Here is a 23,681-nt window from a genome sequence, read left to right on the forward strand (position 1 = left end):
TGGCACATTCTTCCTCAATGAATGGATCGAAAAGGTTGTCAGTCATTGAATGAATATGTTACACTAGGGGATGATTATGTTCACAAATACTGCATTTCATTGTTCTGGAGTAAACTGCAGTTGTACATGAAATAATGTACATGAAAGCAGTAGTCACATAGAAGGCACTCAGAAAAAGTTTGTAGTGTCTCAGTCTTTCTCTATTAGTATGTCCTTATTGTAGATGCCAGGATCCTCTCTCCAAGTAACCCCCAGAATCTGCCTAATGAGACACTCATTGCCAGGATATAGGAGAAGTATAAGCCCCTAGGAAAGTACTACTGTTAACAAAAAGGATGCTTTCCAGCAGTGCTTTGTACATCATTGTCAGAGGTAAAAATAATATAGAAAGCCTGACAATGTATTCTAGCAGATGAGAGGTAGCATAAAGAATTTTGAGCTGGCAACCAGCATTGCTACTTGGAAGATGATAGAATAGTAAATGGAAAGGTACTCTTAGGGAAAATAAGAAAAGACAGGCCAGCAAAAATGTTACTGGAATTCAGCATTATAGGATTTAGTCCTGCTTCATGGGATTTGATTATTTCTAGTTGGAATTTGTCCATGTTGCCCTACTGGAGGGGTAGCAATTTGCTCAGAAATATGGGAAGGGGATGTTTGCCCAGCAGGACTGGAAGTTCTCACCAGGACCATCCCATTGGACTTTATGTCAGTTCTGTGATGAGATAAAGGGATATGAATTTGAAAACACCTCAAGCGAGTGCGTGTTCCGTGGGTTTTAAAACCTCACATAAAACTTCCTTAACATTGCTGGATTAAAAAGGAGAGAGCAAACATAATCCCTTTATATAATAACAGTGAATAACATAAAACACAGGGAGGCCAGAATGGGTTGTTAGAAGGTGTTGGGTTTTTTTTCTCCAATAGTTGCATTTTATTTTTATTAAGGTATCCCAGCTTACAGACTCCATAGGCTCATCTACCATTCTCTGAATAACTCCTGTTCCATTTAAAGGGTAAATACTATATTGATGATTATTGCAAAGACTGGCTTAAAGTGTATGAACCAAACAGAATTACCTTTGGTCTTACATATCAAGGAGCAAAGGAGGCAAATTAAACAGTTCCAGCTCCTGGGAATTCTCCTATGCCCACTTCCCTAGCAGAGAAGCTAGGTTCTGCCCTACTACAATGTAAGCTCCTTTAGGACAGGGAATTTGCTCTGTCCTGTATTCACTGATATATCCCTTGTACCAAGTGCCAATCCATCACACAGCAGGTAGTCAATAAATATTGCTGAACAACAGAATGTGATGCCTAGGCTGAAGACGGGATGCAGATTACTCTGGTCTGTTGATTCCTATGATTCTGACCAACTTCAGTGGTTTCACGCGGCATTTGAGGTGGGTGGGCAATGTGAAATGGAAAAGAGTTAACTTTGAAAGGCAAAAAACTTCTTATTGCAACACTACTCTCGATCCATTTCCTGCCCTAACTCTAATATAGTTGGAGAGAGTCATCTTTGGTGTGAGGACTATTTCTTTTCTGTTAGCAGCCTAGCATGAGTTATTGTAGGGACTCTTATGAATGAAAGAAGAAACCTATGAATAAGTTAAGGTGCTTTTGATAATCTCATCGTCACACACCCTTCTCTACACATCCTTAGAGTTGTGACCATTAAGATCCCCAGGAAGACTCCATAGTCACTTGAGGTGTGCAGAGCAGATCACGTGGGTATTTTGTTCTAGCACAAAGGCTAGACAGTCTGGCAAACATGATAAACTTTTGGGTAAGCTACCTACAGCATGAAGAGGACCTGCCAGGAGGAATTTGGGTAAGAAAACAAAGCAAAATAATATGCTTCTCTTTGCTGCTGACTTATAACCAGCCTAGGGATTGGAGAGAGAGTATTTGAATGGGTCTTTGACAGGACACGGACAACACAGCTCTGCTAGTAACCCAGGGGACCTGAGGAAAGCATTGCTGCAGCTCAGTTTTCCCACCTGTAAGTTGAAGAGGTTGGACTGGATAATTCCTAATGGCCCTTCAACAATGATACTGTAGTGCACACCTGTAGATTTTGCCTGCCCAATATAGTCCTCCCCCTTTTTGGTAAGAGACCCCTTTCCTTTTGTTAGCTAATGCGGTCAGATGGGCTGATTGCACCACTGACTTCAAGGGGGGGCATGTGACCCAGGCCTGGATAATAGGGGAATTAGATCCCCCTGGATGATGCAGTGGTTCAGGGATAATAAGCATATGGGCCTGACCTGGCCAAACAGCATATTCCATTTCCTTTAGCCACTATGTTAGTTATGCATATGGGCATAGGCCCTAGATGGTCCGGTATGTCTCCATTCTGAGACTTTTAACTGTTAAGGAAGAGAATGTCTCTTTCTGCCAAGGTTGCTGAAGAGGACAGACTATGATTCAAGAGCTGCTGGCACCCATCCTGCCACTATCAGGGGAGAGCTTACTTGATAATGCAGCCAACACCAAAGAAAACAGAGCCAAGGAACAGAGAGAGCAAGACTGGGTCCTGATGACACCTTGGACCCCCTGGATCCAGCTATAGCTGAAACCAGTTACCTGTGTACTTCTTGATTATAAGAGCCAATGAATCCCATTCTTCACTCATTCATTCAGCTTAAGGTAGTTTGAGTTGTGGTCTCTACCGATTGTGACTGAAGGCGTTCTGACCAATAGAGAAGCTCTGCTGTTCCTTGAAATTTCAATTATAAGAAGCCAGAAACAAAAGGCTACATAATATATGATTCCACTTATATGAATGTCCAGAAAAGGCAAATCCATAACAACAGAAAGTAGATTAGTGGTTGCCAGGGGCTGAGAAGAAGGGGGAATGGGGACTGACTGCTAATGGCTACTGGGTTTCTTTGTGGAGTGATGAAAATGTTCTGAAATTAGACAGTGGTGATGGTTGCACAACCCAGTGAATATACTAGAAAACACTGAATTCTATACTTTAAACTGGTGGATTTTATGATATGTAAATTGTATCTCAATTAATAAAATAGGAAAAATTTAACTATAGCCATCGGAGCTCCTGCAGGGAGTGAACGGGAGCATTTCATCCCCTCACTTTCCTTGCTGTGAGGGATGGAAGTTACCAAAGCAAGAACTGCAGAATTGGAAAAAGCTTTATTTCAAGGGATTACAAAAGGTAGTGAAATACAGGGGAAAGGGAGTGCTAATATAATCTGGCATAACAGAGAATGGCCACTTAGTTTTGCTTTCTAACTACAAACACAAAAGGGGATCTCATTATTTAAGGTTAAGACAGGATAAGCACAAAGCTATAGATCACTGGGCTCCCTCATTTAATCTAGAGATTATGAGACAACTAGTTTAATACCCCTTGAGCTGTAGCATCCATTCAACACAAAGTTCCTTCGTTTTATTTACCAGATGACCAGGAATCGTACACAAGTTTGGCTGCAACCATGTCTTCCACCGCCATTCCTGGAATGGACAGAAATTTGGTTCACCTTTTGTCAGAACAACTTTTCCTCAAACAGCCCAGATCCCAGAACTGGCAGTCCCCTGATACAGTGTCCATCAGGGTAACAAGGACTGATACCCAGAGGTGAGTTCAGGCTTGAAGTATTGGCAAAGGGCAGAACAAGGCAAGAAACGCCCACCAAAGAAATTTTACGTATCCTTCAGACGTTAGTTCAGGGGTCAGAAAACTTTCTGTAAAGGGCCAGATGGTAAAGATTTCAGGCTTTGTGGGCCAATTACTTGCAATTACTCAACTCTGCCATTGGAGTGCAAGGGCAGCCATAGACAACAGGGAAACAGATGAGCCTGACTGTGCTCCAAGAAAAGTTTCTTTATGGACACTCTAGTTTGAATTTCTTAAATTTTCACATGTCACGAAACATTCTTAATTTTTTCCCCAATCATTCGAAAATGTAAAAACCATTTCACTTGTGGGCTGTGCAAAAACAGGTGGTAGGTTGGGTTTAGCCCGTGGTCTGCAGTTTGTTGGACCCTCTGGTCTAGTCCAAACCCTGAATCCTTCAGCAACGGACCCTTTGTCTTATAGTTTTGGGCACATACCTTAAGCTTGAATGGACATATGTTCTTAAAGGCCAGGGGCCGGTTTTTATTAACTTTTGTAGCTACCACTGCACCCGGTATGGAGCTTGATACATAGCAGGTATTTAATATGCACCTGCTAGATGAACGGATGTGCCGATAAACCAGTCCCCAAAAGTGAGAAAGTAAAAATTGCTCAGAAGTGTAGAGCAGGGCTATGCAGTGCTGTGTCTCCTGAAGGGAGCCGGCTGACCTCTGATCTGCTAGGAACAATGAGACTTTCAGACCCAGCTAGACCAGTGTGATGTCTTTGAACCAAGCTCTAGATAAAGCTTATACTGTGTTTGCCTGTCTTTCTGTGCATGAGATTTAAAAAAAATATTTAACAGATGGCAAGGCATGGATACTGACTGACTGGCATGGGTGCTGGGTGGTCAGAGTACTCAACACTCTGCCATGCATTAAAGCTTTGGTTGCTTAATCATTAACAAATATGTAAGGTCTGGTGAGGCTGAGGGGCTCAGGGCAGCAAATATTTACCAACCATTTTGAGAGTATTTCAATATTTTAGGTGTAGGAGCTGAATATTAGCTCTGTTACCACGTGTGTCCATTTCCTTAAATCTGGTGGGATGGGAGAGCTGGGCTGAGGGGCAAACCAGCCGCTGGGAGCCCCTTCTTTGTTGGGCTTCTGCCTGTGCTAACTCAGGTAGTAATGGGGCTCCCCACTGAAGACCTTCTTAAATCAGCAAGCAGAAAGGTAGGGAAGGAGGGGGAAAAAAGGTCTCAGGCTGTACTTCCCGTCTGGGTCTCTGTCAGGTTGGGGCTCCCTGCTATTTCTCTTAAGCTCCCTGTTTTTAAACATCTTTTTCTCCTGTCCTCCCATCTCTGAAGGATATCTTCTTCTGAGTGTCATTGTCTTAATGCTGACACTTGCTGTGTGCACACTGTTTTATATACACATCTCACTTAATTCTCACAAAAACTCCAGGGAACAGGTGGTGAGAAAACTGTGGCTCAGAGAGGTGAGGTCACTTGCCCAAGGACGCGTGTCCAGGGAGTGGCAGAGAAAGGAATCCAACCCAGGACTGACCAGTTCCAGAGTTCATGGGCTTCACCACTATGCCGACGTAAATAATTGACCTGAGTGATAGATTTCACAATGCTTCAGCTGTGGAGCCTGCTGACCCATTCCTCTTCCCACCCGTGGGTAAACCTACCTTGTGCTCTGGTTAAGTTTGTGCCTTGGGAGCAATGGCTCTTACCCAAAGACTTGAACACCGTAGTCTTCTCACAGTGGGCTGGTTTCACTCCCTTTACCACTTCTCCGAGCTCAGCGAAGATCTCGGCCTGTCAAATGAACACACACTGACCCAGGCCATGGGGCTAATGTCTGCTCAGGGCCAGCTTCTGAAGCCAGGACAGTGTGTCCCTGAACTGGATAAGGGATAAACTTGATAAAAGGACCTTTTGTAAACTGGATGATGTCAGGAAGGAAGCCTCCACCTTAAACCTTTTTTTGGGGGGGGCGGGTGCGGGTACCATCTGCCTCTGTGATACTGTGATTGCAGAGATACAAATCTGTAGCCAGGGGAATGTCCTGCCAGGATACTGTCAGTGAGGAAATAGGCCTGTTCTTATCTGAACACTCATTTTGGCAGCCCCCTTCTTGCCTCTATGCCCTGATTACCAAAAAAAAGGCCAGAAAGTGGCCAACCCTAGTCCTAATTTGTTGGCCACATTGGGGAAGATTCCAGGCTGTAACAGGCTCCTATCTTCCAATCCTACTGCTTTATAGGACAGCCCAGTCCAACAGAAAAGTCCATCAAGCCGCTCTCTTCAGGCAAAGGGGACAGGAAAACACATCACCACATAACCTCCACATTATTCTGGGAGGGGATTAGAAAAGGTTGAGAGATGTTTGGGAGTTGTCATCCCACAAAGAGGTAAGGGTTACCAAGGTCTGAAGCAGGCCAGACAGAAGGGGGTGTTAATGAAACCCTGGGATCCAGGTGAGGCCATCCAGGCAACAGCCCACCAGAAAGGAGGCTCACCCCTGACAAGAGGACATCTCCAGACTCTTTCAGGGCGGCCTCCTGGGAATCCACATACAGCACAGCCTGTGTCATGAGCTCATCATCCAGCTCTCTCCAGTCAGGTCTGCTGGCGCCGATGGCTAAGAGACAGCAAAACAGACCCTGAGCCTAGAAATGGTCACAAGGGATACCAAACACTCCAAAGAATGAAAGGGGTGGGGAAAAGGAGGTGACAGAGGACACATGGGAACAGATGTGGAATGCCCCATTTCCCCAGGCCAACTCCCTCCCAATCGACGAGACTGAATTCACTAATAAGAATGATACCTAGGCATTTTTTCCTTTCCATTTCATATCCATTCTCATTACTAAAAAAAGATTTTGAGGCAACTTAGCATTCATTTACTGTGTGCCTACTATCTGTGGGATGTTTCACACATACTATTTATAGTCCTCACAAGCACACTTCACATCTGATTCCCATTTAAAAAGTACACAAACTGAGGCTCAAAGAAGTGGTACATGCCAAGGTTAAGTATCTAATAAGTGCATCTATAGCTCTGAGACAGTACATGCCTTTCATGCTTCTTCCACTTATCAGGAACAGAGACTTCCTTACAAAACCCCTAAAACAGAGACATTACTTGGAGCTTATTCAGACCCCACGCTCCTCTATCTCTGTCTGTCTGCTTGTTCTTCAATCATTCCCATCCCTCACCCCCAACCACTTCTCTCTTAATTCACGAGAAAAGAGCCCAGTGTTAGGGTCAGAGAGAAGCCCCAATAAAGAGGAAACTGGCTGCACCCTGGCACCAAGGTTTCACAACCTCTGCAGAGCCCAGAACCATAATGATGAATCCAAGGAATCATGACTCCTGGCACTGGAACACAGGAATACGCAGAGGCTGCAACCAACTGCCTGCAGGGCCAGGAAGGTAATGAAAATGAGCAGAACTGGTCAGAGGAAGTGGATTGGAAACGGTGGAGACTGAGGTACAGAGAAGAAAGCAGACCCTTCTAAAGCGGACAGTTATTGTTCAGCTCAAGCTAATTGTTGCCATGTGAGAATGCAGGGCCACTGTTAGAAAGCCTGCCCTACCCCTGCTCCTTTTTTAAAAGAGAAGCAGGAAATCTCTTTGCATGTGTTAGTTCTTGATTTTCAGAACACTCTATGGTCTGAAAAAAACACATCTGCTGGCTGGATCCAGCCCATGCCAGCCAGTCTTTGGAAACTGCTATAAAGCTTTATACAAATATAAGGCAGCATTTACAAGCCTTCTCTCACTGCCATCCAGTTTTCTCTACTTGTTCCCTCTCCTGCTGTTCTCCCTCACTCTAATTTTCAAAGAGAGTGGTGTCAAAATGTCCATCTTGAAGGCTGTTTGTGTGAGAAGTTCTATAGAACAGAAGCACCAACTAATGAAGCTCATAAATAAATCATAAGCTGGTGGGAAAAACCCTAGCTTCTCAAGCCACCTCTTCTGATTGCTCTTGTTGCCCCCAATCTGGAAGCAGGGTGAGTTCTCGAAGGACTGCATAAGGCCACTCAGGCTGATGGAGATGGTCCGGGTAGCAAAGGGAGGGGCTTGACTTGGGCTGGGCCTTGGTCTTCCTGCAGTGGGGCGAGAATGGGTGAGGGTCAGACGCTGGCTGTTGGGCTGCAGGGATAGGATGAGGGACGTGCAGGGGAGGCTGGAATTGCGCGTATCTTTAGCCAAGCTGTAAAGTAAGTAAAATCTGTTGTTGGTGTTTCCCTGTTGACTGCACTTACAACATACTTAAGTATATTTAATGCCTCTGTGAATACATAAACCAATTTCGTCTTTAGGCTAGGGAAAGATATGAGATGGCTTGACTCTCCTTCCTGGAGAGAGACTCAAAGTGTGACAGGGATCCAACATGAGGGATAGTCTCTGTTGTTGGCTTTGAAGGTGGAGCATCCACATGAAAAGGAATGTGGACAGCCTCTAGGAGCTGAGAGCAGCCCCAAGGAAAAGGGCACCTTTGTCCTACAACACAAGGAACCTGCCATGACCATGTGGGCTGGGAAGAAGACTCCGGGCTCTGGATAAGACTGCCGCCTGAACAACATCTTGATTTCATCCTTGTGTGAGCAGAGGACTTAGCTAACCCATGCCCAGACTCCTAACCACAGAAACTGAGATAATAAATATGTGCTGTTTTAAGCTGGAAAAAAAAAAAGAAAAAGCTGAAAAAATATCAAGTCAGTCTTGCTGAAGATTCAGCTCTTGTCCATTTCACCAAGAACTGGTTTCTCTTGATTCCCTAAGTCCTTCCAGAAATGGTCTTACTGTTCGAGTCTGGCTTTATGAAGAGTAAGACCTACCCCCTGGACCCACATTCATAATACCAGTCCCACACAGGCTGAGACCTTCAATTTGCTATGGCCCATTCCTCAATCATACCACGTTTTGTTTCCTTTATAGAACTTATCCTCAGCTGGAACCATCTAGCTCATCCATTCGTTTACTTGTTTGTTGTCTACCTCCCTTCTCTGGAATGTAAGCAGCGGGAAAGCAGTGATCTTGATTGCTGGTTTACTGTGGCCTCCTCAGCATCTAGAACAGTGCCTGACACATGGTAGGGATTCAATACATATTCGTGAATGAACTTGGCCCTTGCACGTGTGTGCAGACATTTTAGATTTTGAGTTCACACTATGTGCTTGTCACTAAAACATGGGGCACTGATACCATGTTTAAATTCTTGAGTCTTCAATTGTTTGCTCATCAGAATCCAGTCTTCTTATTGAAAGATAACATAGGGTATCATTTAAGATCTTGGGCTCTGAGGGTGTATTACCTCAGTTCAAATCCCAGTTTTGCCTCTAAGAACCTCTGACTTCGGGCAAGTTTCTTAATCTTTCCATGCCTTGGTTTACCTACCTGTAAAATGGGGGTCATGATAATAATAGCTCCTATTTCATATGGTTGTTGTGAGGATTCAGTGATATAGTACATACAAAGAATTTAGAACAGCACCTGCAATAGTAAGTATTCAATATAGACCAGATCTTGTTATAACCCCCAGAGCCATTTGAGGATCTTCAGAGGCCCCAGGAACTCTTATGTTTAGAGTCCCAACCATCCTATCCCACATATTAAAAAGCATCCACTTGTCACATTAAATGTCTTTAGTGTTGTAATTTTAAAAAATTTGTTTTTGTAATTCCAAGTGTTGTTAAAGAACAAGTGAGTCATTTGGCTTTTGTAATTTAAATTTCATAACATTTAAGAACTGAGCCATAACTGATGCTTTGCTATAATGATACACTTTATAAAACTTTAATTAAATTTATTAGTTTCAGGTTTGTGATTTTTGTTTCATATTTTGGAGTATCATTTTTTTCAGAACTCAAATATTTCTGAGGCCATTAAAAAGCTCAAGCATTTTGCATGAGTAAAACAGCTCTGCAGATGCAGCCCCCTTGGTCCAGCCAAGGGAGAGTCTGGCCACCCAAGGCTCATGGAGCCACTCTGCTTACCATTGATGTGAGCCCCGGGCTTCACCCATTCACCAAACAAAATGGGCTCCGTTGCCATGGTGACTGTGATGATCACATCTGCCCCGGTCACAGCCTCCTGAACCGATGAACAGACCCGTACCTCTCCTTGCACTGTGTTCGCAAACTTCTCTGCATTTTCTTTGGTGCGGTTCCATATCCTCACCTTCATTGGGGGTAATAAGAGGGACATTGGTGCCATGATTATTTGGCTGTTTATGTTTCATTAAGCCCAGGGGTGCAAGGAAAAGTTGAACCACTCTGGGGTTAGGGCTGTAGTTATTTAAATCATTCCGTATGGTGAATGTACATTTGTCTGGGCCAGATATTTGAAAATGACCTTTCTCTATCCCATTCCCCTTTCAAGAAGGGGGGAAGTTTTTCACTTCTAGCTTGGGACACACAGCCTCAGTAGCTTAATAGCTACTATATAGCTTAATGATTAGCAGAGCAAGTTCTGGAGCTAGACAGGCTTAGAATCAATCCTTGCTGTCACTTACTGTTTCTGAAGTATATTTAACTTCATTCAGCCTAAGTTTTCATGTCTGTAAAATGCAAATGATAACAGGCAAAGTCAGTATCAAACTCACAGTTTATGTTTGGGAGTCTGTAAAGGAGTCATAACAGGTATGAGATTCACAAACAGGATGTGCAGGGCTGTGCTTGGAATAGCTTGATCTCTGAAGGATATGTAGGGAATTAAAATCTGGAAGGGTTTCAGGAGTGAATGGTGCAGCAGAGTAGAAGGCCAAGAGTAATAGCTACAGTTAGATTCCTGGGAAGCGCTGGCGGGAGAGGGTGGGTCACTGGCATCACCAGGAGGTGGGGACTTGCTAGCTTGCTTAACAGATTTTGATGTCTGTGGTGGCAGCTGTCAGCCTTCAACTGAAAATAAGGCCTAAAGAATCTCTCATAAGGAAATATAATAAATATGGAAATAAATGTTATGTCTGAGTAAGTTCATTAACTAAGGTGAAAAACAATACAATATGTCCATTTATAAGAGAATGGTTAACTATACCATCTTGCTTGATAGAAAAATATGAAATACCATACAAAAATTAAGTAATCTGGAAAAGTGATGGTGTTACAACATGCAGTGAAAATACAGTACATACAACTGTGTATATCTAACATGATTAAATCTTTAAGAGGTTAATATTCAAAATATACAAAGAAATTATAAAATTTAATATTAAAAAATAAAGCAACCTTATTTTAAAATGGGCAGAGCACCTGAATAAATATTTTTCCAAAGAAGGCATACAAATGGGCAACAGACACATGAAAAGATGTTCAACATCACTGGAACATAGGGAAATGCAAATCAAAACCACAATAATATATCACCTCCATTTCCCTCGGCATGACGACCATGCACAGACCTATGGTCAATTAATCTCTGACAAAGGAGGCAAGAATACACAATGGAGAAAAGACAGTCTCTTCAATAAGTGGTGCTGGGAAAACTGGGCAGCTACATGTAAAAAAATGAAATTAGAACATTCTCTAGCACCATACACAAAAATAAACTCAAAATGGATAAAGACCTAAATTTAAGACCAGATACTATAAAACTCTTAGAGGAAAACATAGGCAGAAAACTTTTTGATATAAATCACAGCAATAACTTTTTGAATCCACTTCATAGAGTAATGAAAAAAACAAAAATAAACAAATGGTACCTAATTAAACTTAAAAGCTTTTGCACATGAAAGTAAACCATAAACAAAACGAAAAGACAACCCACAGAATGGGAGAAAATATTTGCAAACGAAGTGACCAGCATAGGATCAATCTCCAAAATATACAAGCAGCTCATGCAGCTCAATATCAAAAAAACAAACAACCCAATTAAAAAATGGGCAGAAGACCTAAATAGACATTTCCCCAGGAAGACATACGGATGGCCAAAAAGCACATGAAAAGATGCTCAACATCACTAATCATTAGAGAAATGCAAATCAAAACTACAATGAGGTATCACCTCACACCAGTCAGAATGGCCATCATCAAAAAGTCCACAAACAACAAATGCTGGAGAGGGTGTGGAGAAAAGGGAACCCTCTTGCACCGTTGGTGGGAATGTAAATTGATAAGCCACTATGGAAAACAGTAAAAATCTCAAAATAGAGCTACCATATGACCCAGCAATCCACTACTGGGCACATACCCTGAGAAAACCATAATTCAAAAAGAGACATGTACCACAATGTTCACTGCAGCATTGTGTCCTGGCTATTAATTTACAATAGCCAGGACATGGAAGCAACCTAAGTGCCCATCAACAGAAGAATGGATAAAGAAGATATGGCACATATATACAATGGAATATTACTTGGCAATAAAAAGAAATGAAATTGAGTTATTTGTAGTGAGGTGGATGGACCTAGAGTCTGTCATACAGAGTGAAGTAAGTCAGACAGAGAAAGACAAATACTTTATGCTAGACCATATATATGGAATCTAAAAAAAAAAAAGGTTCTGAAGAACCTAGGGGCAGGACAGGAATAAAGACACAGATGTAGAGAATGGACTTGAGGACACGGGGAGGGGGAAGGGTAAGCTGGGACAAAGTGAAAGAGCAACATTGACATATATACAGTACCAAATGTAAAAGAGATAGCTAGGGAAGCACCTGCATAGCACAGGGAGATAAGCTCGATGTTTTGTGTCCACCTAGAGGGGTGGGGGAGGGAGGGAGGGGATATAGGGATATATGTATACGTATAGCTGATTCACTTTGTTATACAGCAGAAACTAACACACCATTGTAAAATAAATAAATAAATAAATAACCTCCAATAAAGATGTTAAATAAATAAATAAGTTAAATAAATAAATAAACCACTTGTGGTGATTTCCAGAGGGGGAGGGTTGGGGGATGGGTAAAACAGATGAAGGGGATTAACAGGTACAAACTTCCAGTTTCAAAATAATTAAGTTATGGGGATATAATGTGCAGCATGGAGAATATAGTCAATAATATTGTAATAACTTTGTATGGTGACAGATGGTAACTAGACTTACATTGGTGACCATTTTGAAATGTATATAAATATCAAATCACTACAATGTACACCTGAAACTAATAAGATGTCGTATGTCAATTATACTTTAATAAAAAAAGCAGAGAAAAACCATACAGCTATGTTACGAAAGACGAGAGAGATTGGAAATGTTAACTACTTGTCTTTGAAAACAGATAAAAGGGAATTTTTCTTTTGTTTTCTTCATTACAGTCTTCATTTCTCAAAGCAGAAGTATTATTTTTATCATAAGAAATCATACCCCACCCCTCTCACACACATAGAAAAAAATAAAAGTAGCATCAAATGTATCAGAAATAATAGGAAGTGTGAGCCAGCCAGAATGGGGAAAAGTAGACTAACATCTAGGCTGCAGAAGGCATGCTGTGGCCTCCTGCTCTCTAGGCCTCATTCCCAGCTCCTGGATCCCTAAGCCTGAATACTTAAGGACCCCAGATTCTCCTAAGAGAAACAATAGAAAGGGGCCAAAAGAACACCTGAATGTATGTAATGGATATGACACAATCCTTTAAGTAACCGAGTAGGCTCTCTGCGTACTTCGGCATACCCTGCAAACTGAGAAACTGGAGGGGGTGATTCAGGCCTTTCCCCCAACTCTTCACGTCCAGTGGGACTTCTGGGCAAATCGTTAAAAGAATGGTCTAGGGGGCTTCCCTGGTGGCGCAGTGGTTGAGGGTCCACCTGCCGATGCAGGGGACGCGGGTTCGTGCCCCGGTCCGGGAGGATCCCACATGCCGTGGAGCAGCTGGGCCCGTGAGCCATGGCCGCTGGGCCTGCGCGTCCGGAGCCTGTGCTCCGCAACGGGAGAGGCCACAGCAGTGAGAGGCCCGCGTACAGCAAAAAAAAAAAAAAAAAAATGGTCTAGGGACTTCCCTGGTGGTGCAGTGGTTAAGAATCCACCTGCCAATGCAGGGGACACGGGTTCGATCCCTGGTCTGGGAAGATCCCACATACCACAGAGCAACTAAGCCTGTGCGCCACAACTGCTGAAGCCCGCGCACCTAGAGCCTGTGCTCTGCAACAAGAGACTCCACCACAATGAGAAGCCCGTGCACCACAACAAAGACCCAATGCAGCCAAAAATAAATAAATAAATAAATTTATATTAAAAAAAAGAATGGTCTGGATGGTGGGACTCTCAACCTGACAATTTCAGCATAACCCACACTGTAACAAAGGAGTACAGAGAAAGGTCACTGCTACTTCCTCCACAACCCTCCCAGGACCTACCTCCTTAAAGGAGAACTGCTCTGTGAAGATCTCATAATGGCTATAAGCCTGGACGCCAGCTCCAAGGATACACAACACTTCACTGCTGGGGGGTTTCAAAAACTATTTGAGAGAAATGAGATAGAAAAGGTCAAGGGAGACTCTAGGAGCCAGGAGAAGATCAAATACAGTTTGAGAATCAGGTGAACTTCAAGACCTCTCAGGCAATCAAGGAGATGTCATTGTGTATTTCCATTTCCACAGAGTGGGGAGGGAGGGAAGGAGCCTTCATTGGGTACCTAACATATGCCAGTGCTTAAGCCTCATGATCTCATTTAGTCCAGAAAATCGACCCTATGAGCTAGATACTCCCATTGTTATCCTCCTCTTACAGATAAAGAAACTGAGGTCCAGAGAGGTTAAGTAACTTGCTCAGGGCCCTATGACTACTGAATGGCACAGTGCGGCTCTAAAACCACATCTTTCATTCTCCAAAGCCCACATGCTTTCTGCTGTGCTACCCTATCTCAGGGGCGTGATAAGCCACACCTACTTCTGAGAGCTGTTAGTTGCTTCTGGAATCCATGAATCCTTGGGAGCCTAGGTTCTCAGCTATATTTGCTGTGCCCACTCTCTGTTGATCCTGACTCAGCCTCCGTCTTCCTTTAAAGAGGGATGTAGAGATGGCATTTGTGGCACCTGCTAAGGGTGTATGTGTGTCTTTATTTGTGAGTGAGGTTCTCTGATCAACTCTGCAGTAAAGTCTTTCTGAGCACCCTGATAGATTTCACCACTTCACAGCACTTGTTTGTTTACAAATTTATTTTCCTGTACTGGTATGTAAGCCCCGGGAAAACAGAGACAGTCTTATTTGCACAGAATTGGCACATATCTACCATTACCTATGAGAAACAGAGCAGGGTTTCTTGACCTCAGCACTACTGATATTTGGGCTGGATAATTCTTTGTTGGCAGGTGGGTGGGCTGTCTTGTGCATTATAGGATGTTGAGAAGCATCCCTGGTCTCTGTCCATTAGCACCCCCTCTGTCCTCAGTTGCGACAACCAAAACTGTCTCCAGACATTGCTAATTGTCTCTGGGGCAGCTGGCCAAATTGTTTTCAGTTAAGAACAACTGGCATTGAGGAATGACAACACTTGCTCCTCAAACCATCCATATTCAATAAGACCGTCTTCTGCCTTTCCTCTATTTCATTTAATAAAAATTGAGCTCCTTGGGGTTGCTCTTTCTTGCAATGCTAATTATTGAGATTCTGGAGTGCAACCTTAAAAATGAAAGTATTCTTAATTATTAATCACTGCAAAAAGGAGTCTCAAATATTGGCAGGTGATTAGAGATGATGTCTCCTGTAGCTGCAGAAGGAGAGATAGCATTTTGTGCCATCAACTATAGTTCAAAGAACCTTGATTTGAAAAGTTTTCAAAATGACAATATCCACAAGACTAGTAATCTTATGCTCCTGTCCAATAAGGAGAATTATGTAATTTTTCCTTAACTAATTTTTTTTTTCTGTTCTCAGTTAATATGAATCTATTCTTGGAAGTACACGTGGGCTTCAGAAATTGTTGCAGTATCCTGTAAAGTAACCTTTAACCTCTGATAGAAGAATTAACCTGGTTGATCATCAGAATCAACCAGACACCATAAAAAACCAAAACACCTAGTTTCTTAGGCCCTACCCTCAGCGATTTCAATTCAGTGGTTTTGGGAGTCCGAATTAAAAAAAAAAAAATTCCCCAGATGCTGCTGCTCCTGCGTAGCCTGGGTCGGAAACTACTGATCTGGGACGAGAAGACCCACAGCTACCTGGGTTGTCTGACTACAGGAAACCCTAGACTCCATTTCCTTCTGCACAAAATGAGGCCAGTAATACTTGTTCTGCCTTCCTCCCAGAAATCCAAAAATTGATTTATTTCAAACAATGGTTTGGAAATTATTTTGGAAAAGATCAAAGTCCTTTTCAAATGTAGGGCAGTATTGTTAGAGTCCCTCTGTTCCTAAGTTACCAGGGAACATACTTCAGAGTCCCTTGATCATTTCAATCTGAACTGGGTCTGCATATAATTTTTCAAAGCCAGTTCATCAAGCTGCACACTGTAGTCTACTCCCTTCCTATATAATTACCAGATTTATCCCCACAGTCTTCCCTCCCCATCATGTGTTTAGAAAACCTTAACACACTCACAGTTTGAACACCTGGTCTTTTCTCCTCCAGCCCTCCGACAGACCCCACATTTCCTTTATGCTTAGGCCTCACAAACCGGCATTCCCAGACCTCTAATGTGAAAGTTCCAGCCTTTAACTGTTCCTACAGATACCTCGTCTTCTTAACCCTAGCCTCTAAAACTACCGTTCTTCTTGTAGGATGCCTTTGCACTGCTTAGAAATATCATCACCTCTATCACTTGCTTTTCCTTCTGCCTGGAGAGCTCCTCCCCTCTTCCTGTTTCACTCACTTCTTTTTCGGTCTTTACTCAAATATCACCTTCCCAGTGAGGTCTTTCCTCGATAATTTAAAATATCACCCCTTCCCAATGCTCTCAATTCTGCTTTATTTTCATCCTTCTAGCTGGTGGTGGGGGTGGGCGTGTTATTTTTTTTAAAGCAAGTCCTAGCCTATTAGTAAACTCAAAAGGGGTTTGCTGTTGGTTAATTATTTTTTTTAGCAAATCATACTATGTATTTTATTTTTTATTTTATTTATTGTCCCACCTCCCCTCTGCATGTAACTCTCTGTTTCGTGCAGTACCACATCTCTGACATTTAGAACAGTGCCTGATATGTGGTAGGATCTCAGTCAATACTTGCTGAATGGATACATCTGTGTGGCTTGGATCTGTTTATCTCCCCCTCTGCTTCTTGTGCAGTACTGACTCTGGCCTATGGGGCAACCACACTGATTTGCCAGGAGCAGTGTGGTAGAGGGGAAAGAAAGCAGTCCTGGGAGTCAGAGAGATCAAGTTTTAAATTCTTGCTCTGCCACTTGTTAGCTGTGTGACCCTGATCAACTCACACAACCTCTCTGAGCCATATTCCTTATACCTGGCAAATGAAGATAATCATATCTACTTTGCAAGGTTGGTGTGAAGATCAGGAATAGCACATGTGAGGTACCTGGAATCTTGGGCTCATTAAATGGTAGCCAATCATTTCGTGAATCACTGTGCTCAGCTGACATCCCATATTTGGCATATGAAGTTCCAGCTATGCCCAAAGAAGTTCCAAATGAGTTCCTCACTTCTACCTTAGACATTCAAACTTGAGACACTCAATCCCACCCACCAGCTCAGCACAGCCAGGCACTAATCTCACCTTGGTGGCGATGGCAGACACTGCAGCTGTTCTCTTTGCAGTTATGATATTTCCATCCATGACCTTGGAGGAAAGGAGAGACAGTGAACAAGGGGCACCCCTATCCACCACTTAAGCAGAGAGAAGACGCTCTAAAAGTGTTAGCCCTAGGAAGCATCATAATATTCTATAAAGAGAACGCTTTGCCTGGATACAATCCCTCCACTTATAAGAAATGCAACTTTGAAAAAATATGTTAATCTTTAAGCACCGGTTTCCTACCTGTAAAAACAAAGATAATGGCAGCCACTCAGAGGGTTTTTGTGAAGATTAAATGCACTGGCATACATGAAAACATCTAGCATATGGCGAGCCCTCAAGAATTGCCCATTTGCTTTACTTGCCCTGGGATTCTCAAAACATCAAATTAAGGAGAAACTTCAGGAATAAGAGTAAGTCACTTGACATCTGTGCAAGGGCCCTGAAACTCTATCTCAGGGGCTCTCAACTCCTCCTGCACATGTGGGGAGGTTTGTGAAGATACAGATGACCAGACACAACACTCAGGTTGACTGAATCTGAACACTAGGGATGGGACCCACACACTGTTGTTTCTAAAAGCTCCCCAGGTGATTCTGAATTACGCCTTGCTAGTAATAACTCCCATCCTTTGCACTGTTCTCTGTTTATATTAATCATCTCAATTGGTCCTCACCAAGTAGTATCAGTACTCTCATTTTATGGACATGGAAGTGAGCTGCTTGGCTACTGATCGGATTCGGGAAGAATCTCAGGCCTTGTCATTTAGTTCCAAAGCCTGAGGTGGTCCCAGTTTCCTGAGGAAGCACTGTTGGTAGGTAGTATGGATGCCATTTCCATACTACATACTCTTTTCAGGGGAGTCATAAATGGGCAGCTTCCTTGGGGAACCAGAAATTCTGAGGAGAGTCTAAGGATCCAGGGGTGGTTTGGATTAAGGAGTCTGTCCCTGATGAGGACTCAACCGGCTGGCCTCAGAGCTAGGCTGGAGGGCACAAAGCACTTTCACTAACCAGTTGTGTGACTTCAAGCAAAGTGACTCTAATGCTCTGAGCCTCAGGAACCTCAAAAGAAAGCGGGTGGGGAGGTGAGGGTGTAATAAAAACTCCCGCAGAGAAGTGTTGTCAGAATTGAATGAGACCAATTTCTCCTGCCTGGTACACGATAAGTGCTCAGTAAACAGCAGTGAGAAAGGCAGTAGAGCATAGTCTTAAGACAGTATAGGCCTTGGACTTACACAGAGTAGGTGTGAAGTCCATCCATGCCACTATGAGCTATGTAAATTTTGGTAAGTTTGGCATAGTTGCTCTATGACTCAGTTTTCTCATCTGCAAAATGGAGGTAATAAATTTACTTTACCTCACAGAGTGGTTCTAAGTATTAAGAGAATTAACACACACAAAGTATTTAGAACAGTGCCTGACGCACACAAGGTGCTTAATAAATTTGGACTACTACTATTTTTTGATATTATCATTAAATGTTAAAACAGGTCATTGTGTACCCCTTAGAAAAAAACTCCCAGGTATTAGAGAGCACCCCTACTCTGTAACTCACGTAACTCCACATTGCAGAGATGCACTAAATAAACGTCTCCTTGGCTACTGGGTTTGTGCAAGCTGTATATTTGGAGTAACCGGTGTAGGACAAGAACATTACAAGAATGACGAGATTATTACTTCCACACCGTCACACCCTTAAAGCAGCAGTGGGCTCTGGTGCTGGGTTATACATCCTTAGGCAGCTCTGGAATCAGGTACACGGTCACAGACAGCCTTCACTGTCACTGGCATCCAGTCACTCAGAGAGGGTCATGGGTGGCCACACTCAAAACTCCCCCTGGTCAACAGAGAACCAACTTCTGAGCCTAGCTCTGTGCACAGGGGCCCTGACCCACCCCTGGCCAGGGAGTTGCTCACCGCCAGAAGGGAGCCATCGCTCGGCTGGAAGAGTAGCACAGTGGCCTGATGGGAGGGGACAGTGGAGGTGGTGCTGTGGCCCTCATAGAAGGTGACCAACTTGGTGGTCAGGGCGTCCTCTGCTGCACTGTAGGCGGGCATGACCCCCAGGAAACTACAAGAAGAGAGGGAGCAGCTTCAACCCCTTCCGGTCAATGCTGAGGTACCCTATCAAGTCCCCATGTCCCTTCCTTTCTCTTTCCTGGCTCAATGCCCTACTGGCCTTCTCCCTCGCCCCCCACCCCCACCCCCATCCGTCTGCCATTCCCTTTGGCAGTATGCTGAGTACGTTCAAGAATCCGGCTCTGGATGAGAAAAGTCACCCCAGTTCTGCCACTTACTAGCTGCGTAACCCTGGGTACTTCACTTCACCTCTCTGAGTCTCGGTTTTCCCATCAGTAAACGTTGCATCAATACCTACCTATATATGGAGTGTGTTGAATTAAACAAGGTAATTCCTGTAAAGCGCCCACTTGACACAGTGGGTTGCAAAAATCAGGTGGGAGCTGTTATTAGCAGTGGTTAGGTAAGCCCTCCCTTCCTTCCTCCCGCTGCTTCCATTCTCACCCCTCCTCTTCCTCCTTTCCAGTTTCTCCAGACCCTGGCCCGGCCTTCCTCACTCACCCACTGTGTTTGGCCACGGGCACCACGGTGCGCACCGGCTGCATGACCCCTCCTTCGGGGCCGCTGGAGAAGTTGGCCAGAGCCGCCTCCAGAGGCGGAATGAGTAGGCTGGAGCTGCGGAGGTGGTCCTGCACATCTGCCGCGCTCAGGAACGCTGGCACAGAGCTCATGTCGCCGCGGACCTTCTACCTCCGCGAGCTCACGGGGATCCGAGCTTCCAGCGCTGTGCCCTATGCGAGAGCGCCCAGGGCGCGCTGCCGCCTACAGGTCACCGCCCAGCTCCGGGGGCGGAGCAAAGCCGGTTTCCTCCAACCCCCATCCGCAGGGGTGGGCGAGCTGGGTCCGCTCCAGACACAGGTTCCCGAAGATTGGAGGTGACGCGGCGGGCTGGCTGGCAGTTAGTATTCTTGGGTCCACTTTCTCAATTCCTCTAGTTAGCTGTAGTCACATTCCTTGCAAAACATGTTAGTTTGGCGCCCTACCTTCTTCCCTCCCCCCAACTCCACTATTTGCTGTCTAGGTCCTGCTGCCTGGGAAAGAGGAGACAGAGGGAGATGGGGGCAAACAATGATGGGCTCCCTTATTTCTTAAATTATTGCCTGCTTTTTAGCAGCTCTTAGATTAAAGGAGATAGAAGGTTATTAAAAAACATTTTCCTTTAAATTCTGTCCCCACCTGGAGTCTCTTATCCCAACCTCGCTCCCACCCCTACCCCATCCCCACCCCCAGATCCCGGGCTGTTGACCGCTTCGAGTGCACAGTATTCTCCTGGGCTAATTAATTGAACTAACCTTCACCTTTAGAAAAGGGGGAAGTTCCCAGGACAAGATATAATGGCCTTAGTCACAAATCGCCAAGTGCATAAGTTGTCATGTCAGCAGAGGAGTTGGGATCTGCCCTTGAAGTGAGACTCCAGAACTCTACCCCTAGCCATTAGGCTACATTGGCAGAGAGGGTGTAAGAGGGCATTTCGGGCCAGGTTAAACCCGGGGGTGGAAGGAATGTTGTCTCCTCCTTGAGGACAGAGTTGGACTGGAACCAGGGACTGATATCTAGGAGCACCAAGACATAAAACTGGGATGCTTCTTGAAGTCAAGCAGCTAAGAGGGTGATTCTTTGGAAGGGAATTACATGGTTAAAGAGATTAAACATTTAGATAGAAGGCCCTTGTACCAATGCAGAGGGTGAAACAAATGAGCAAGAGTGTAACCTGGGACACAAGTCAGGAGACTCCAGTGCATAAGTTGTGCTCCCCTGATATTTTCACTGGGAGCTACATAGGGCACTTCTTAGGAAATGGTCACATCATAATGAAAAACAGTATAGTAAGTGTCAAAATATGTACCAATGAAATAATAAATCACATGTACTTAGCACAGTGCTTGGCACAGAGTAGCCACATAATAAATGAAAACCTCTTATATCATCAAAACACAGAGAAGATGTGGCGGTGGTTGGAAAAGCTTATTTCAATTACACAAATTTGTTTCTTCAGTTCACCATCCTTAGAAATGCAGGCCCAGGGCTGCTGGGATTACGGAAGTGTTTACGGCTCATTATTTGCGTTGTTATAATTATTATGACGTAACAATTATTGGGTTTAAAACATGACAGAGGTATAAAGAAAATAGCAGTGTGTCTCATTATTCTTGAGGAAAAAAAAGCAAAACCAAATACTCACCAACTAAAAGAGAAATGAAATAGGAAAGCCAGATGGTTTTTTGTTTGTTTCCATTGTGTATTTAAAAATTGAGCCCTGGTCAAGTAGAAAGCTTTTGTATTTGTTTCTAGCAAATCCTGTAGGAACAGGACTAGTCTGTAAATCACCTCAAATCGTGTTCTTAAAGCTTTGCGTACCATCACCCAGGCCCTCACTAAAGTAGCGCTGGGAAAATTGGTCTTGATTGAATTAATTCTGTTGGGACTGGAGACCCAGGGAACTAACTGGTCCCAAGTATCCAGAGCCTTTCCAAAATGAAAGTTATACAATATGCAATATCTGGTTAGGATCAGGAGTTGTACAACCTGGGCAGGTAGAAGGGAATTCTTAGGTGATCACATATGCTAGGAGTCCAACTGCCCTGTTCTGTTGAAGCTCTAATACCTCCCTGAGATCTTTTATTATTTACTTTAAATATATTGTGTTAAAATTTTTACTACTCTTTTTAGCTTCACTAGGAGCAAAATTAGCCTGCTATTGTAGTTTAATATGCTATTTCAATCATTTTGAATTTGCATCAAAATAAATGCATGATTATTCAAAAGACAGTAGGTCTGTGAGTCACCTCAAACCATCTTCCTCATACGGCTTTGGGTGATATCACCCAGGTCCTCAGCAAAGTTTTAGCTGCCAAACATGGTGGTCTGGTTTTAGCTCAAGGGTCTGGAAAGAAGTCATCATAAAAGGGGAGGGCAGCCTTCTTCCTCCTTCCCAGCCTGGTGGTAGCAGCAGTGGTTCTGGGGAGGCTGGTAGGAATTCCAGGGGAGCAGCACAGGTCTGGTGGCCAACTGAAGATCAATGATCTAGAATATAGGTTAGAAGCTGTTTTGCAGTGTGGACTGACAGCAGATTAACCAGTGTACAACAAACATTGGCCCAAATTGTCCAGAGGGAAGGGGGTTGCTGGTGCCACACCACTTGGCTGGGCTATGGAGTTAGCATACTTTTGTATAACATGTAAATAAATACCTTTCTAGGCTTAGTTTACAAGGAGCTTCCATGGAAATTATCATATTGTTTTTTTTTAACTCACTGATGTGATACATTGGAAGAGCAGATATCCTAACATCTCAATTTGTTTCTAAGGTTTTTATTGGAGTTCTAATGCTTTGGAGATGAAATCCCCAAGTCATTTCCAGGTAGAGGATTAGGAACTTTGTACTTTGTGATTCCCAAGTAAAGGCTCTGTGGTCAGCCAGTTTGGATTTGAATCCTAGTTCTGCCACTGTACATGCTGGATGACCTTAAACAAGAGATTTAACCACTCTGATCCTGTTTCCTGCACTGTAAAATCAGATAGTATTAGTAATATTAGAACCAACCTCCCAGAGTTGTGGTGAGGCATAAACGAAATCCTTTTGTGAAGTGTTTAGCTGGTAGGTGTCTAATAAGTATTATATTATATAAATATTATTGATGCTTTTTAGTTTATATTATTAAAATAATGAAACTACTATTAGCAGTAATGACTTAAGAGAAAGAGTATTAATAAACTTATTAGTAATGTAGGGGCCAGTAACCAGGATACTGGTGTAACTCTTCCTTCCCTGCCCTCCACTGAGACCTTGCGCTGGGACACGCCTAGAGGGTTTACAGGCCCCTGTGCCTACACCTCTGGAAGCTCCTTGCTAAGCCTCCACAGACTCTGGGGAGAAGGTGGCCACTTGCACTTCCCTACCCTTCCGTACTGCCACTACCACACTGAAGCTGACAGTAGGGCAGGGTTGTCACTAGGGTAAGCCAAGCACAGTGACTGAAGTACTCACTTCCAGCGCAAAATTTAGGGACATACTCAGAACTCAAGATACTCAGTACTGAAGATTAAAAAAAATTTTTTTTTTTTTTTGCGGTACGCGGGTCTCTCACTGCTGTGGCCTCTCCCACTGCGGAGCACAGGCTCCAGACGCGCAGGCTCAGAGGCCATGGCTCACGGGCCCAGCCGCTCCGCGGCATGTGGGATCTTCCCGGACCGGGGCACGAACCCGTGTCCCCCGCATCGGCAGGCGGACTCTCAACCACTGCACCACCAGGGAAGCCCCTAAAAAAATTTTTTTTAATGTAATATTGAAAAAAAAAACACTAAAAAAATTCCGTGATAACGAAACTACCATTTTAAATAAAGCTAGGATCAGGATTACTGATTTTTCCTTTT

At 43.7% G+C, this 23,681-nt stretch overlaps 1 protein-coding gene across 1 annotated transcript; it reads right to left on the bottom strand.

Annotated features, from left to right (window-relative positions):
* Positions 1-3,140: 3,140 nt before the first annotated feature.
* On the bottom strand, positions 3,141-20,064 carry CRYM (crystallin mu). Its single transcript, XM_029222187.1, has 8 exons — positions 19,810-20,064; positions 19,147-19,300; positions 17,210-17,272; positions 13,898-13,999; positions 9,600-9,783; positions 6,113-6,234; positions 5,324-5,408; positions 3,141-3,480 (listed from the first exon to the last, which is right to left on the bottom strand). Exons 1-8 carry the CDS (start codon positions 19,977-19,979, stop codon positions 3,416-3,418), a joined length of 945 nt encoding a protein of 314 aa, XP_029078020.1. The 5' UTR covers positions 19,980-20,064; the 3' UTR covers positions 3,141-3,415.
* Positions 20,065-23,681: the final 3,617 nt, after the last annotated feature.

This window comes from Monodon monoceros, unplaced genomic scaffold (genome assembly GCF_005190385.1).
Source record: "Monodon monoceros isolate NGI ecotype Baffin Bay Population unplaced genomic scaffold, NGI_Narwhal_1 Super_Scaffold_13, whole genome shotgun sequence".
Lineage (NCBI taxonomy): Eukaryota > Metazoa > Chordata > Mammalia > Artiodactyla > Monodontidae > Monodon > Monodon monoceros.

Bases quoted from the DNA above. Each gene is read 5' to 3' on its own strand.
- CRYM (XM_029222187.1), bottom strand. From the start codon at position 19,979: ATGAGCTCTGTGCCAGCGTTCCTGAGCGCGGCAGATGTGCAGGACCAC. The intron at 19,301-19,809 runs GTGAGTGAGGAA...CTCTTCTTGTAG, and splicing joins CCCGTGGCCAAACACAGTGG to TTTCCTGGGGGTCATGCCCG. The intron at 14,000-17,209 runs GTGAGATTAGTG...TCTCTCAAATAG, and splicing joins TGTCTGCCATCGCCACCAAG to TTTTTGAAACCCCCCAGCAG.